Source organism: Schistocerca piceifrons, chromosome 2, assembly GCF_021461385.2.
Source record: "Schistocerca piceifrons isolate TAMUIC-IGC-003096 chromosome 2, iqSchPice1.1, whole genome shotgun sequence".
NCBI lineage: Eukaryota > Metazoa > Arthropoda > Insecta > Orthoptera > Acrididae > Schistocerca > Schistocerca piceifrons.
In genome coordinates, this window is record NC_060139.1 from 1,028,596,655 (window position 1) to 1,028,611,520 (window position 14,866).

The following is a 14,866-nucleotide window of genomic DNA, read 5'->3' on the forward strand; positions in this document are numbered from 1 at the left end:
AATCCATTTATTTGCATTTCCCATCCCTCCCAATAATTTACAACATGCACCTCTTTATTGGTCAATGAGCCACCATTAAATTTCGAATGATTTCCATGTTAAAAGGCCATGTCTTAACACAGTGAATAAAAACTGTGTCATACAAACCATTTGTGAATGATCAGTTTCATACACACTTATAACTTCATTTTGAAAACTTATCTAATTTACCAGGACGATTCTAGGCTATTTTTACTCTTCTGTTTATCTCTCTATCTGTTCATCCAATGGTGGCAGTTTTTGTGCGTAATCAGTGATATATTCTAATAAAAAAACTGTTTCTGATTTGGAAAACAGACAAACAAATATCTGTCTGCAAAGAAAATTTTTTGTGAAAGAAGGAATATTTACAGATAATAAAATTCAAGTGTAAGTACAACTTCTTTGATCTCAAGAAGGCAACATATTATAAAAAGATTTTCATCACAGATAACTGGCCTGATTTTAGCATAAGGTCTGTCGTCAATCAATGCATTACTGAAAAAACTCCTTAAGAATACAGATGCCATTTGCCATGACTTGACCTTCGACTACGGCAGCAATGCAAAGAAAAGTGGAAAACTGAATGAACTTGAGCAGGATTTATGATGTGGAATGGCAGACCATGAACCAAAGATTATTTAAAACAAACTATTAAAAATAAGCAAAACGAAACATCCTATCGACTCAATATTTCTTGGTTTCGTGAAAAAACATAATAAAAAATGGGTGAGTTTCAGCTGTTTGAATACTAACTAAGTACAGTTATTATAAATAATTTGCCACTTTAAAAACAAGAGAGTTAATTTTTTACAATCTGATGTTTAATTAGGTCCCAAACTTTATTCAGGTATTGTATGACATCTGATCTCATTCTGGGGTAATGGTCTCTAAAAGGTTAGAAACCACTGAACCATGGAATGCCTGACCTACCAACAACACCTCCTGCTACAAATATTAGCTTCTTCTGTCACCTGGTATCAGTCCATCAGCATGCTGGGTGATGACTCTTATTCTGCTGTTAAATACTGTGCAAGTCTGACAGAGCGACCCGTTTTCAAAAGCTACAATAACACAAATTCCCACAGGGTATAACTTAGGGCTTCCATAATTGCAAAGTTAATGAACCTCTCAAGGAAGGTGGTGAACACACACACTTAATCAGCTGAAATAGGAAAATATTATCCCAATAATATGCTAATTTCTCTAGCTCATTATTTTACTGTCAGACCAATGGACGTGCCAGAAGCATGCTACTGACAGCAGTCTAAAATTCTACAGCAGATTTCCACTCCCTGATTTAGAAAATATTGACACAAACATGTTGTTCTGTTGCCATTCGGCTGTTGAAGCCATACATGTAACAATAAATATCACCTACAATTTCCCAGTATATAACAGGTTTTTCATCAGCACAGCAAGATACTAAAAGCAAAATAATCCAAATTGACACTTTATTGTCCCAAAAACAAAATCTAACCAGCGGTGAGAACACAAACTCTGTCAGCACTAGAGACTTGGATACTGTCCCACTGAGTTATCATGAGTATGCAAGTGGGCTCACATTGCTGAGGACCATAGGACTCAGTTCATCTTGATTCCAGTAAAATGTAAGTATTTAAATGCGAACATTTTTAGGTTAGGCTTTACCATGACTGTTACTGACATTAAATAAAAAACAAGTTTACTGTTACCAGTCACCGTGTTATTTTTTCCACGACGGGTTTCGAAGGTTTAAACCTCCATCATCGGGTGGATTTACATTAGTTAGTATTACATATGTGTGTATGTTGTGTTATGAATTTGGAGGAACTTGTGGCACTGCCTAGTGGAGAAACAAGACACTGTTTCAAAATATGGTTTTGGATAACTTTTGACAAAAAATTAAACTGATATCTAATGGTAAACTTTAATAAGTAAACTAGAGTACCTCCAGTGGTCACAGGTTCCTTTTTCTGTCGTTACACTTCACATGTATACTGCCACATTTGTAAACACATATGGCGTCTGGAATCAGCTGGGTGCAAGGTTCGTACAGCAGAAGAGAAGACATAATTGCAAAGTGCAAAGAATATACATTGTAACAACATTATTACAGAATAATCATTTAAAGCATTTGGAGGTGTTTGTTTTAAGGTGTCGAATATATGTGTGTGTACTTCAGGTGGTATATAAATCCAATTTTGAAAGATTAAAACAGCTAAACATTCGTACTCGTTTATACAATCAGGTGAAATGTTAAAATGGCTTAAACTTTATACTTGCTAATAACAATTAGGTGAAATGTTACCGGCTTGAATTACAATGATCATATTGGCTACAGCAGTAAAATCATACATAGATGCCACTCTTTGAAGAAGAGAGAGAGAGAGAGAGAGAGAGAGAGAGAGAGAGAGAGAGAGAGAGAGAGAGAGCGGGAAGAGTGATTATATGAGAGCAAACATTTACATGGCAAGGAGTCTTAAGATTACATGTTGCATATATTAGCTGCCTAAAGGTTGGGGTAATACACTGGTTAACACTATAAAATATGCAGATAGATATACATTTGTGCCAGTAGTTGATGTACATACAGTTTTAAGCTGACAAGGGGTATAAGCTGTTGGTGTGATGAATTATCTGTGAATGAGGTCAATCTCTTGTACTCTTGGCGGCTGTCAATATTTATGGTAAATATTAGTGTGTGTGTGTGTGTGTGTGTGTGTGTGTGTGTGTATTGTTAAGAGTGTAGGCAGTTGCTGAAAACAGAGATGATACTATTGTAAATATTGTCATTTTTGTCATTTAAGATGGGTTCTGGTTGATTCATTTGGTGTTTGTATATTTGGAGTGTTTCAAGGATGTCTAGTTTTCTGCCTTTTGGTTGGATGTGTAGGATGCTAATACTTGTGTAGTTAACATGGTGTTTTGTTTCATGCAGGTGGATAGCTATTGCTGATTTGTGGTATTTTTTGTTTTTTAGTGCTGCCATGTGTTCCTTGAACCTAATCTCAAATGATCTGCCTGTCTGGCCTATGTAGAAGCAGTCACAGTCCAAACATTCAATTTTGTACACACCTGTGTGATGAAGTGGGTTTTGTGTGCCGATGTTGTGGGGTAACTTCTGTCATTCCTTTACAACAGACAACAAGAGTGGCATCTATGTATGATTTTACTGCTGTAGCCAATATGATCATTGTAATTCAAGCCGGTAACATTTCACCTAATTGTTATTAGCAAGTATGAAGTTTAAGCCATTTTAACATTTCACCTGATTGTATAAACGAGTACGAATGTTTAGCTGTTTTAATCTTTCAAAATTGGATTTATATACCACCTGAAGTACACACACATATATTCGACACCTTAAAACAAACACCTCCAAATGCTTTAAACGATTATTCTGTAATAATGTTGTTACGATGTATATTCTTTGCACTTTGCGATTATGTCTTCTCTTCTGCTGTACGAACCTTGCACCCAGCTGATTGCAGACGCCATATTTGTTTACAAATGTGGCAGTATACATGTGAAGTTTAACGACAGAAAAAGGAACCTGTGACCACTGGAGGTACTCTAGTTTACTTATTAAAGTTTACCATTAGATATCAGTTTAATTTTTTGTCAAAAGTTATCCAAAACCATATTCTGAAACAGTGTCTTGTTTCTCCACTAGGCAGTGCCACAAGTTCCTCCAAATTCGTAACACAACATACACACATATGTAATACTAACTAATGTAAATCCACCCGATGATGGAGGTTTAAACCTTCGAAACCCGTCGTGGAAAAAATAAAACGGTGACTGGTAACAGTAAACTTGTTGTTTCATTTAAAATGTAAGTAGCTATTCAAACGGATCTGTGATATTCCACACGTGTCACACAGTCATTACAATAATACTGCCATTAGTTAAGACATGTGTGGTACCTGTGAAAACAGTTTACAGGGATGTTAGAATAACGTCAATTTAAACAGGATCACAAAAAAAAAAAAAAAAAAAAAAAGCCATTGGACTAAAATCTGAAATAAGAAACTCTCTTGCTGATTAAAGAGGTCTTTTTGTATAAGGTGTACAACTTTGCTTCCACCATTTGCCAATAGGTGGTGACAACCGTAAGTAGCAGTCGAAAGAAACAGATCACAGACGTCAGGCAGTTAGCTTGGACCTTGGTTAACATAATCTCATTCAAACATTAGTCGGTTTGTGTCTGCATCATAAAGTTGTTCTTGACTGAAAATGTCAGTTTACAAGCCTAATTCTCGTCATTTAAGAGAGGTGTTACTGTTTTGTTTCAATGTGATAAAAACAGCAGCTGAGTCTCATCAAACACTCTCAAGTATGTATGGTAAGGGCACTATTAGTGAAAGAATGTGTCGTGAGCAGTTTCAATGCTTCAAGAACAGTGATTTTTAAAATCACAAACCAGCATAGTGGTGGAAGAGAGAATGTTTTTGAAGATGCAGAATTGGAGACATTGCTGAGTGAAGACTCGCAACAAACTCAAAGAAGAATTGGCATAATTAGTGGGAGTGACACAGCAAGCCATTTCACACTGTTTCCAGGCTATGGGCATGATCCAGAAAGAAGGAACTTGGGTGCCGTGTGAGCTGAAACCAATAGACGTTGAACAGCATTTGTGTGTTTGTGAACAGTTGCTTCAGAGGCAAAAACGGAAGGGATTTCTGCATTGCATTGTGACGCGGACGAAAAATGGGTTCATTACTTGAACCCTAAACGCAAAAAATCATGGGGATATCCCAGCCATGCTTCCATGTCGAAGGCAAAATCGAATATTCATGGCTCCAAGATCATGCTCTGCATTTGGTGGGACCATATCGGTGTCCTGTACTGTTGTTGTTGTTGTTGTTGTTGTTGTTGTTGTTGTGGTCTTCAGTCCTGAGACTGGTTTGATGCAGCTCTCCATGCTACTCTATCCTGTGCAAGCTTTTTCATCTCCCAGTACCTACTGCAACCTACATCCTTCTGAATCTGCTTAGTGTATTCATCTCTTGGTCTCCCTCTACGATTTTTACCCTCCACGTTGCCCTCCAATACTAAATTGGTAATCCCTTGATGCCTCAGAACATGTCCTACCAACCGATCCCTTCTTCTGGTCAAGTTGTGCCACAAACTTCTCTTCTCCCCAATCCTATTCAATACTTCCTCATTAGTTATGTGATTTACCCATCTAATCTTCAGCATTCTTCTGTAGCACCACATTTCGAAAGCTTCTATTCTCTTCTTGTCCAAACTATTTATCGTCCATGTTTCACTTCCATACATGGCTACACTCCATACAAATACTTTCAGAAATGACTTCCTGACACTTAAATCAATACTGGATGTTAACAAATTTCTCTTCTTCAGAAACGCTTTCCTTGCCATTGCCAGCCTACATTTTATATCCTCTCTACTTCGACCATCATCAGTTATTTTGCACCCCAAATAGCAAAACTCCTTTACTACTTTAAGTGCCTCATTTCCTAATCTAATTCCCTCAGCATCACCCGACTTAATTACACTACATTCCATTATCCTTGTTTTGCTTTTGTTGATGTTCATCTTATATCCTCCTTTCAAGACACTGTCCATTCCATTCAACTGCTCTTGCAAGTCCTTTGCTGTCTCTGACATAATTACAATGTCATCAGCGAACCTCAAAGTTTTCATTTCTTCTCCATGAATTTTAATACCTACTCCGAATTTTTCTTTTGTTTCCTTTACTGCTTGCTCAATATACAGATTGAACAACATCGGGGACAGGCTACAACCCTGTCTTACTCCCTTCCCAACCACTGCTTCCCTTTCATGTCCCCCGACTCTTATAACTGCCATCTGGTTTCTGTACAAATTGTAAATAGCCTTTCGCTCCCTGTATTTTACCCCTGCCACCTTTAGAATGTGAAAGAGAGTATTCCAGTCAACATTGTCAAAAGCTTTCTCTAAGTCTACAAATGCTAGAAACGTAGGTTTGCCTTTCCTTAATCTTTCTTCTAAGATAAGTCGTAAGGTCAGTATTGCCTCACGTGTTCCAGTGTTTCTACGGAATCCAAACTGATCTTCCCCGAGGTTGGCTTCTACTGGTTTTTCCATTCGTCTGTAAAGAATTCGTATTAGTATTTTGCAGCTGTGACTTATTAAGCTGATAGTTCGGTAATTTTCACATCTGTCAACACCTGCTTTCTTTGGGATTGGAATTATTATATTCTTCTTGAAGTCTGAGGGTATTTCGCCTGTTTCATACATCTTGCTCACCAGATGGTAGAGTTTTGTCAGGACTGGCTCTCCCACGGCCGTCAGTAGTTCCAATGGAATATTGTCTACTCCGGGGGCCTTGTTTCGACTCGGGTCTTTCAGTGCTCTGTCAAACTCTTCACGCAGTATCATATCTCCCATTTCATCTTCATCTACATCCTCTTCCATTTCCATAATATTGTCCTCAAGTACATCGCCCTTGTATAGACCCTCTATATAGTCCTTCCACCTTTCTGCTTCCCCTTCTTTGCTTAGAACTGGGTTTCCATCTGAGCTCTTGATATTCATACAAGTTGTTCTCTTATCTCCAAAGGTCTCTTTAATTTTCCTGTAGGCGGTATCTATCTTACCCCTAGTGAGATAGGCCTCTACATCCTTACATTTGTCCTCTAGCCATCCCTGCTTAGCCATTTTGCACTTCCTCTCGATCTCATTTTTGAGACGTTTGTATTCCTTTTTGCCTGTTTCACTTACTGCATTTTTATATTTTCTCCTTTCATCAATTAAATTCAATATTTCTTCTGTTACCCAAGGATTTCTACTAGCCCTCGTCTTTTTACCTACTTGATCCTCTGCTGCCTTCACTACTTCATCCCTCAAAGCTACCCATTCTTCTTCTACTGTATTTATTTCCCCCATTCCTGTCAATTGCTCCCTTATGCTCTCCCTGAATCTCTGTACAACCTCTGGTTCTTTTAGTTTATCCAGGTCCCATCTCCTTAAATTCCCACCTTTTTGCAGTTTCTTCAGTTTTAATCTACAGGTCATAACCAATAGATTGTGGTCAGAGTCCACATCTGCCCCTGGAAATGTCTTACAATTTAAAACCTGGTTCCCAAATCTCTGTCTTACCATTATATAATCTATCTGAAACCTTTTAGTATCTCCAGGGTTCTTCCATGTATACAACCTTCTTTCATGATTCTTAAACCAAGTGTTAGTTATGATTATGTTGTGCTCTGTGCAAAATTCGACCAGGCGGCTTCCTCTTTCATTTCTGTCCCCCAATCCATATTCACCTACTATGTTTCCTTCTCTCCCTTTTCCTACACTCGAATTCCAGTCACCCATGACTATTAAATTTTCGTCTCCCTTCACAATCTGAATAATTTCTTTTATTTCATCATACATTTCTTCAATTTCTTCATCATCTGCAGAGCTAGTTGGCATATAAACTTGTACTACTGTAGTAGGCGTGGGCTTCGTATCTATCTTGGCCACAATAATGCGTTCACTATGCTGTTTGTAGTAGCTTACCCGCATTCCCATTTTCCTATTCATTATTAAACCTACTCCTGCATTACCCCTATTTGATTTTGTGTTTATAACCGTGTAGTCACCTGACCAGAAGTCTTGTTCCTCCTGCCACCGAACTTCCTGTACTATGAGGTGCTAAAACCAAGTGAAACAATCACAGGTGCTCGTTATTGAATGCAATTAATGAGTTTGAGCAGAGCATTAAAAGACAAATGGCCATAATAGAGTGAGAGGCACGATAAAGTGATTTTGCAGCACACCAACACTCAACCCCCACTTTGCAAAAGGTTTTGGAAACATCAAAAATGGGAAGTCCTACCCCAGCCGCCGTATTCTCCAGACATTGCTCCCCCTGACTATGACCTGTTAGATCAATGGTGCATGGCATGGCTGACCAACACTTCTGATCTCACGAAGAAGTCACAAATTGCATTGATTCATGGATCACTTCAAAAGATGAACAATTTTTTTCGATGCGGGATTCGCAAACTGCCTGAAAGATGGGAGAAAGTAGTAGCCAGCGATGGAAAATACTTTGAATGATACATGTGTAACAAATTTGTTTCATTAAAGCCTCAAATGTTGGGGGAAAAAACAGCAGAAGCAAAGTTGTACACCTTGTAGATTAAAAGTAAACTAAGATTCTTATGGTTTCCTGCACCTATTTCAGATTTTACATTGCAAAGAAAGAATGCAAACATACAATCAAGTAAATGTAACCACGGACATACTCACCTGTACATCTGCACCTGACTCTTTCCAATATCACCAAGCAAAGATAAAACTTTAGCTCTCACAACAGATTCTTGCTCTCTCTGGAAATGCTCAGCAAGCTTCTTTATTGTGTCTGGTAAATCTTTCTCCTGTAGTGAAAAAGAATGACTTGTTACTGAATGTGCACAGAGGTTTTATAGAAATAAAATTATATTTCCTAAACTGCATGTAGAATATTAAATTGCTACTCCAATCACACAATAACAATCTGTAATAAATGAAAATAAAATATCAGGATCTCATCCATACTATATGTTGTTTAAGCACTGAAAGTTTACTTATGTAGCACTACACAATATACTGATACTACAAGTTACCAAGTTGTTGTTCAATCAAACAACAGCAATTACTTTATTACAACTATTGAAAAATTGAAATCATTTACAAAACCTGTTCTTAAAGAACAATTCTGATGTTCAAGAAAACTATGGAAAATATGTAAAATGCTGACCTGAACAGAATTTCTTATAACAAAAAGCTGCTATGCTATTGTTGAGCAGGTGACTTGTTCCACTGTTTCAATAGTACTAAATTAACACCAGTAGATGGTGGCAATAAGTCAAATGTTTAAAACATTCCACAGCTCAGTGATTAATGTATTTAACACACAAAAAACTGACGAAATAAATGTAAGCCAATGGGTCACCTAAAGCACTTAATGAAATAAATACTAGCCAAAGAATTCTAGTCATGTAATATGCACTGCTATCCCATCTATAATGTACATACCACATACAATGTTCCATTTTGAGTTTCATCAATGAACTGGACTACAAAAATACTATAAAATTCACTTTTCATAAAAATAGAGCCATATAAGCAAAAATTCAGACACTTGATGTTTCTAAGCTCTCCCTAATGTAATTTATAGAAAACCAAGCAATTACTAACACTTATCAGTCAAGTGCTCACTGAATATGTCTTAATTACTATTTCCTCGAATACATACTGAAAAACAAATTGTGTCTCAGCCTTAACACAAAAAAGGAACTTTTTCATTTGTGATTTTCTCATATTTTGTACTCACAGATCATTTTCTGCATACTGTAACCCATGAATATCCGAGAGACAACCATGTTATCGACACTGACTTTTCAATTTATTTTACTGTACCGAACTTCTATGTGCCCCACATTAATCATCATAATCATCTTGACAGAGAAAGTGTCACACAAATAGCAATAAGTGAACACAGACTGTATGCTCACAGATGGTGAGTGATCAAGACTGTGAAGATTTCTCGCTATTTTCCTCTTACGTAAATTACATTTTTGTTGTTCATGGCTGCATTTGCAAAGGTTTGCTGTTATCAATGCACAACCTATCTTGGCCTACTGCACTCATGAACGCAAATTGACAATGAATTTAGATGAATGTTAATACCACATAAATGGGGAAAACAGATGATTGCGTCCCATTCTTTGACAAACATGGAAATAATTCTGCGGTCTAAGGGCAGTCACAAAAACCTGAGATCTGTATTTTTTGGTATCATATAACGGGTGCTGATGCATAATCTCAAATCAATCCTTTTACTGCAATCTAGTCACCAGAAAAAGTAATCTGGAGACACTGGAGTTTGAATACACCTTTATTACAGTAAGTAATAATCGATCAATAGAAAATCCAAGGTGGATTGTAACAATATTATGAAAAGGAAAGTTGCTTCTCACCATACAGCAAAGATGCTGTATGGCAGATAGTCACAATAAAAAAAACTGTCACATATAAAGCTTTCAGCCAGTAAGGCCTTCGTTAAAAATAGACTTTTCACACACACACACACACACACACACACACACACACACACACACACACACACACGACTGCAGTCTCAGGCAACTGAAACCACACTGTGAGTAGCAGCACCAGTGCATGATGGGAATGGCGATTGGGTGAGGGTAAGGAGGAGACTGAAGCAGGGAGAGGGAGGGATAGTATGGTTCGGGGTAGTGGACAGTGAGGTGCCACAGGTTAGACGGAGGGCAGGGGGATGGGGGTGGGGGGGAAGTGGGGGGGGGGGGGGGGGGGGGGGGAGTAGCAGAGAAGGAGAGAATTAAAAAGACTGCATGTGATGGTGGAATGATGGCTGTGTAGTGCAGGAATGGGAACAGGAAGGGACTGGAGGGTGAAGCCAGTGATTAACAAAGGTTGAGGCCAGGATGGTTGCAGGAACATAAGGTGTATTGCAGGAAAGTTCCCACCTGCGCTATTCAGAAAAGCTGGTGTTGGTGAGAAGGATCCATGTGACACATGCTGTGAAGCAGTCACTGAAATGTCATGTTTAGCAGCATGCTCAGCAACAGGGTGGTCCACTTGTTTCTTGGCCACAGTTTGTCGGTCGCCATTCATGCGGACAGACAGCTTGTTAGTTGTCATGCCCACATAGGATGGAGTACAGCGGTTGCAGCTTAGCTTATAGATCACACTACTGGTTTCACAGGTTACCCTGCTTTGATGGGATAGGTGATGCTTGTGAACGGACTGGAGTAGGTGGTGGTGAAAGGATGTATGGGTCAGATCTTGCCAGGGGTATGAGCCATGACATAAGGGATTGGGAGCTGGGGTTGTGTACGGATGGATGAGTATATCGTGTAGGTTCGGTGGACGGCGGAATACCACTGTGGGAGGGGTAGGAAGAATAGCAGACAGGACATTTCTCATTTCAGGGCACAATGAGAGGCAGTCGAAGCCCAGGCAGAGAATGTATTCAGTTGATCCAGTTATGGGTGGTACTGAGTTATGAGGGGAATGCTCCTGTGGCCGGGACAATGGGACTTCAGGAGTTGGTGGAGACTGGAAAGATGAGGCACGGGAGATTTCGTTTTGTACAAGGTTGAGAAAATAATTAAGCTTTGTGAAGGCTTTAGTGAGAGCCTTGCTATATTCGAGACGGAGCGCTCATCACTGCAGATGCGATGATCGCAGGTCGCTAGGCTGTAGGAAGGTTGTTGTTGTTTTTGGGGAGGAGACCAGACAGGGAGGTCATCGGTCTCATCGTATTAGGGAAGGACGGGGAAGAAGTCGGCCGTGCCCTTTGACAGGAACTATCCCGGCATTTGCCTGGAGCGATTTAGGGAAATCACGGAAAAACCTAAATCAGGATGGCCGGACACGGGATTGAACCATCATCCTCCTGAATGTGAGTCAGTGTCTAACCAGCTGTAGGAAGGGACTTGTTGGTATGGAACAGGTGGCAGCTATCAAAGAGAAGGTATTGCTTGTGGTTAGTACGTTTGATATGGACGGAGGTACTGATGTAGCCATCTTTGAGGTGGAGGTCAACATTTAGGAAGGTGGCTTGTTTGTTGAGTACGACCAGATGATGCAAAATGGGGGAGAAGTTGTTCAGGTTCTGGAGGACTGTGGATAGCAGTCCTCACCCTCGATCCAGATCGCAAAGCTGTCATCAATGAATCCTGAACCAGGTGAGGGGTTTAGGATTTTGGTGTTTAGAAAGGATTCCTCTAGATGGCCCACGAATATACCTCTAGATGGCCCATGAATAGGTTGGCACAGGATGTTGCCATGAAGGTGCCCAAAGCCATACCCCAGTGTAGCCTGTGCCAATATGGATCCTTCCCACCAACACCAGCTTTTCTGAACTGAACAGGTGGGATTTTCCCTGCAATACATCCTATGTTCCCGTAACCCTTCTGGCCTCAACCTTCGTTACTCACTGTCCTCACCCTCCAGCTCCTTCCCTGTTCCCATTCCAGCACTACACAGTCACCATTCCACCAACATATGCAGTTTTTTTTTACTTCTCTTCTTCTCCGCTACCCTCCCCCCCCCCCCTTCCCTCCACCATTCCCCTGCCCTCCATCTAACCTGCAGCACCTCACTGTCCACTACCCCTACTATACAATCCCTCCCTCTCCCCGCCCCAGCCTCCTCCTTACCCCCCACCCAGTCAGAAGGGAGGTACACTGCTCAGCATAACTCAAATTTTCATGTAACGGTAGTTACATAAGTCACTTTTGGCTACTATAAAAAGCTGTTTGAACATGTAACAGTAGTTACATAAGTCACTTTCGGCTACTATAAAAAGCTGTTCGAAATTACTCCTCTCTTTCAATGTTGATCCTTTTACTAGTATTTATTTTATCAGCTTTCTTCATATGATGCAAGGAAGTGTCCATATTTAGTTTCTATTTTAGAAATTATCCTTAGCATTTAACATGTATTGGAAATGAGAGCCTCTTGTTCAGACTGACATAACAGCTTTTGCAGAGAGAAGTGCCCATGAATTAATTCTGTGAAGTATGATATGAGAGCACTGCTCAACTTATTTTTTGACAGTTTCTTTGAAAGTTTCCGAAGTAACTGTAGGATCACTTTCGATGTACAATATCAAAATACCTCAATACAGTAAATTCATTTCACCAAACCACAATGTCTGCATTTATATCAATTAATTAAAAATACTTAAACAAATGCAATGAAAGTTTGCAAGAAAAGTTCCCCTGGAAAAATCCAAGTTCAGATATGTAACATATGATTAGAATGCAATCTTCTGATACATACATGAAGCATATATTGATTTTGAAATTTTTATTGTGATTTCATTTCTTTGTGTTTCTCAAACTTTTATCCCCCTGTTAACCCGTCTGAAGCAACATATTACAAACACCAGCTGAATGTGCGGTGTTGCCCGGCTATTTATTTATTTCAATTATAGTAGTCCATGTTCTCCTGCGCCCTCACACTGTCCATCTCCTCTGCCCCACTCTGGCCATTTCCTTTTTCCCCCTTCTTTCTGTCCACCCCCCCCCCCCCCCCCCCGCTCTTGTCCATCTCCTTCCACACTTCTCTGCATCTGCTGCTCTGTCTTCTTTCTGTCCATCTCCTCTTCACTTTCTCTGTCCATCTCCGTCTCCCCCCTCTCTGCATCATACAATGGTATAATTTTTTATGTACCGGGTGATCAAAAAGTCAGTATAAATTTGAAAACTGAATAAATCACAGAATAATGTAGATGGAGAGGTACAAATTAACACACATGCTTGGGATGACATGAGGTTTTATTTGAACCAAAAAAATACAGAAGCTCAAAAAATGTCCGACAGATGGCGCTTCATCTGATCAGAATAGCAATAATTAGCATAACACAGTAAGACAAAGCAAAGATGATGTTCTTTACAGGAAATGCTCAATATGTCCACCATCATTCCTCAACAATAGCTGGAGTTGAGGAATAATGTTGTGAACAGCACTGTAAAGCATGTCCGGAGTTATGGTGAGGCACTGGTGTCAGATGTTGTCTTTCAGCATCCCTAGAGATGTCGGTCAATCACGATACACTTGCGACTTCAGGTAACCCCAAAGCAAATAATCACACGGACTGAGATCTGGGGACCTGGGAGGCCAAGCATGACGAAAGTGGTGGCTGAGCACACGATCATCACCAAATGACGCGCACAAGAGATCTTTCACGCGTCTAGCAATATGGGGTGGAGCGCCATCCTGCATAAACATCGTACATTCCAGCAGGTGTTTATCAGCCAGGCTGGGGATGATGTGATTCTGTAACATATCGGTGTACCTCTCACCTGTCACGGTAGCAGTTACAAAACCAGAATCATGCATTTCCTTGAAGAAAAAAGGTCCAATAACGGTAGATGTGGTAAATCCAACCCATACTGTGACTTTCTCATCGTGCAATGGAATTTCCACGACAGTTCTAGGATTTTCGGTAGCCCAAATTCTGCAGTTGTGCGCGTTGACAGACCCTCAGAGCGTGAAATGAGCTTCGTTGGTCCACAAAACGTTACTCAACCAATCGTCATCTTCCGCCATCTTTTGAAATGCCCACACTGCAAATGCCCTCCACTTCACTAGATCACCAGGTAACAGTTCATGATGCCGATGGATTTTGCACAGATAGCATCGGAGGGTACACCTAAGTGCCAACCAAACAGTAGTGTATGGAATGCTGGTACGATGTGCAACTGCACGAGTGCTGACTTCCCCATGCATAGATGAACCTGCTGCAGTCTCCATTTCTTTCTGAACTGTCTCAGCAGCATTACGCCTTGTGCTCGGTTGGCCACTATGGGGTCTATCGTCTAAACAACCCGTGGCTTCGAACTTCGAAATCATTCTCGCCACAGCCGCATTTGTCAACAGACCTTTACCCGTTCGAATCCCCTTCCTATAGCGATAGGATCGTAATGCTGAACTAGCACATTCCCCATTCTGATAATACAGATTCACTAAAAGCCCCTTTTCAAGTAGCATCAAAATGCTGCAACTGATGGCGCATCTGATTCTCTCTCTCATTACAGCTCCTTTTATACACGATTGTCATGTGCAGTCACTGACGTATGCTGACTTTTTGATCACCAGGAACATTCAGCGGCATATGTGAATGCCGTCTGCTAAATGTATTGTGCATAGAGTTAGTAGCAAAGAAGTAATAAAATTAAACATCATCATGTCATGCCTGATGCGACAATTTTACTGCGTGAACAGTGAAAATATAACACTTTTTTCCTTTCACCATTTTGTTGGGGTTGTAAGTGAGAAAAAGTTTTGAAAGGTTTGAAATTGTGCAAAGTTTGTAGCAAGTCATTCAGTG

At 40.0% G+C, this 14,866-nt stretch overlaps 1 protein-coding gene across 1 annotated transcript in view; it reads right to left on the reverse strand.

The window, feature by feature from the left end:
- The window catches only part of LOC124776878 (integrator complex subunit 4), a 109,547-nt gene that overhangs the window by 80,235 nt on the left and 14,446 nt on the right, over positions 1 to 14,866 (reverse strand). Inside the window, 2 exon segments of the mRNA XM_047252060.1 lie at positions 8,248 to 8,270; positions 8,273 to 8,375. Coding sequence (XP_047108016.1) covers positions 8,248 to 8,270; positions 8,273 to 8,375 — 126 coding nt within the window.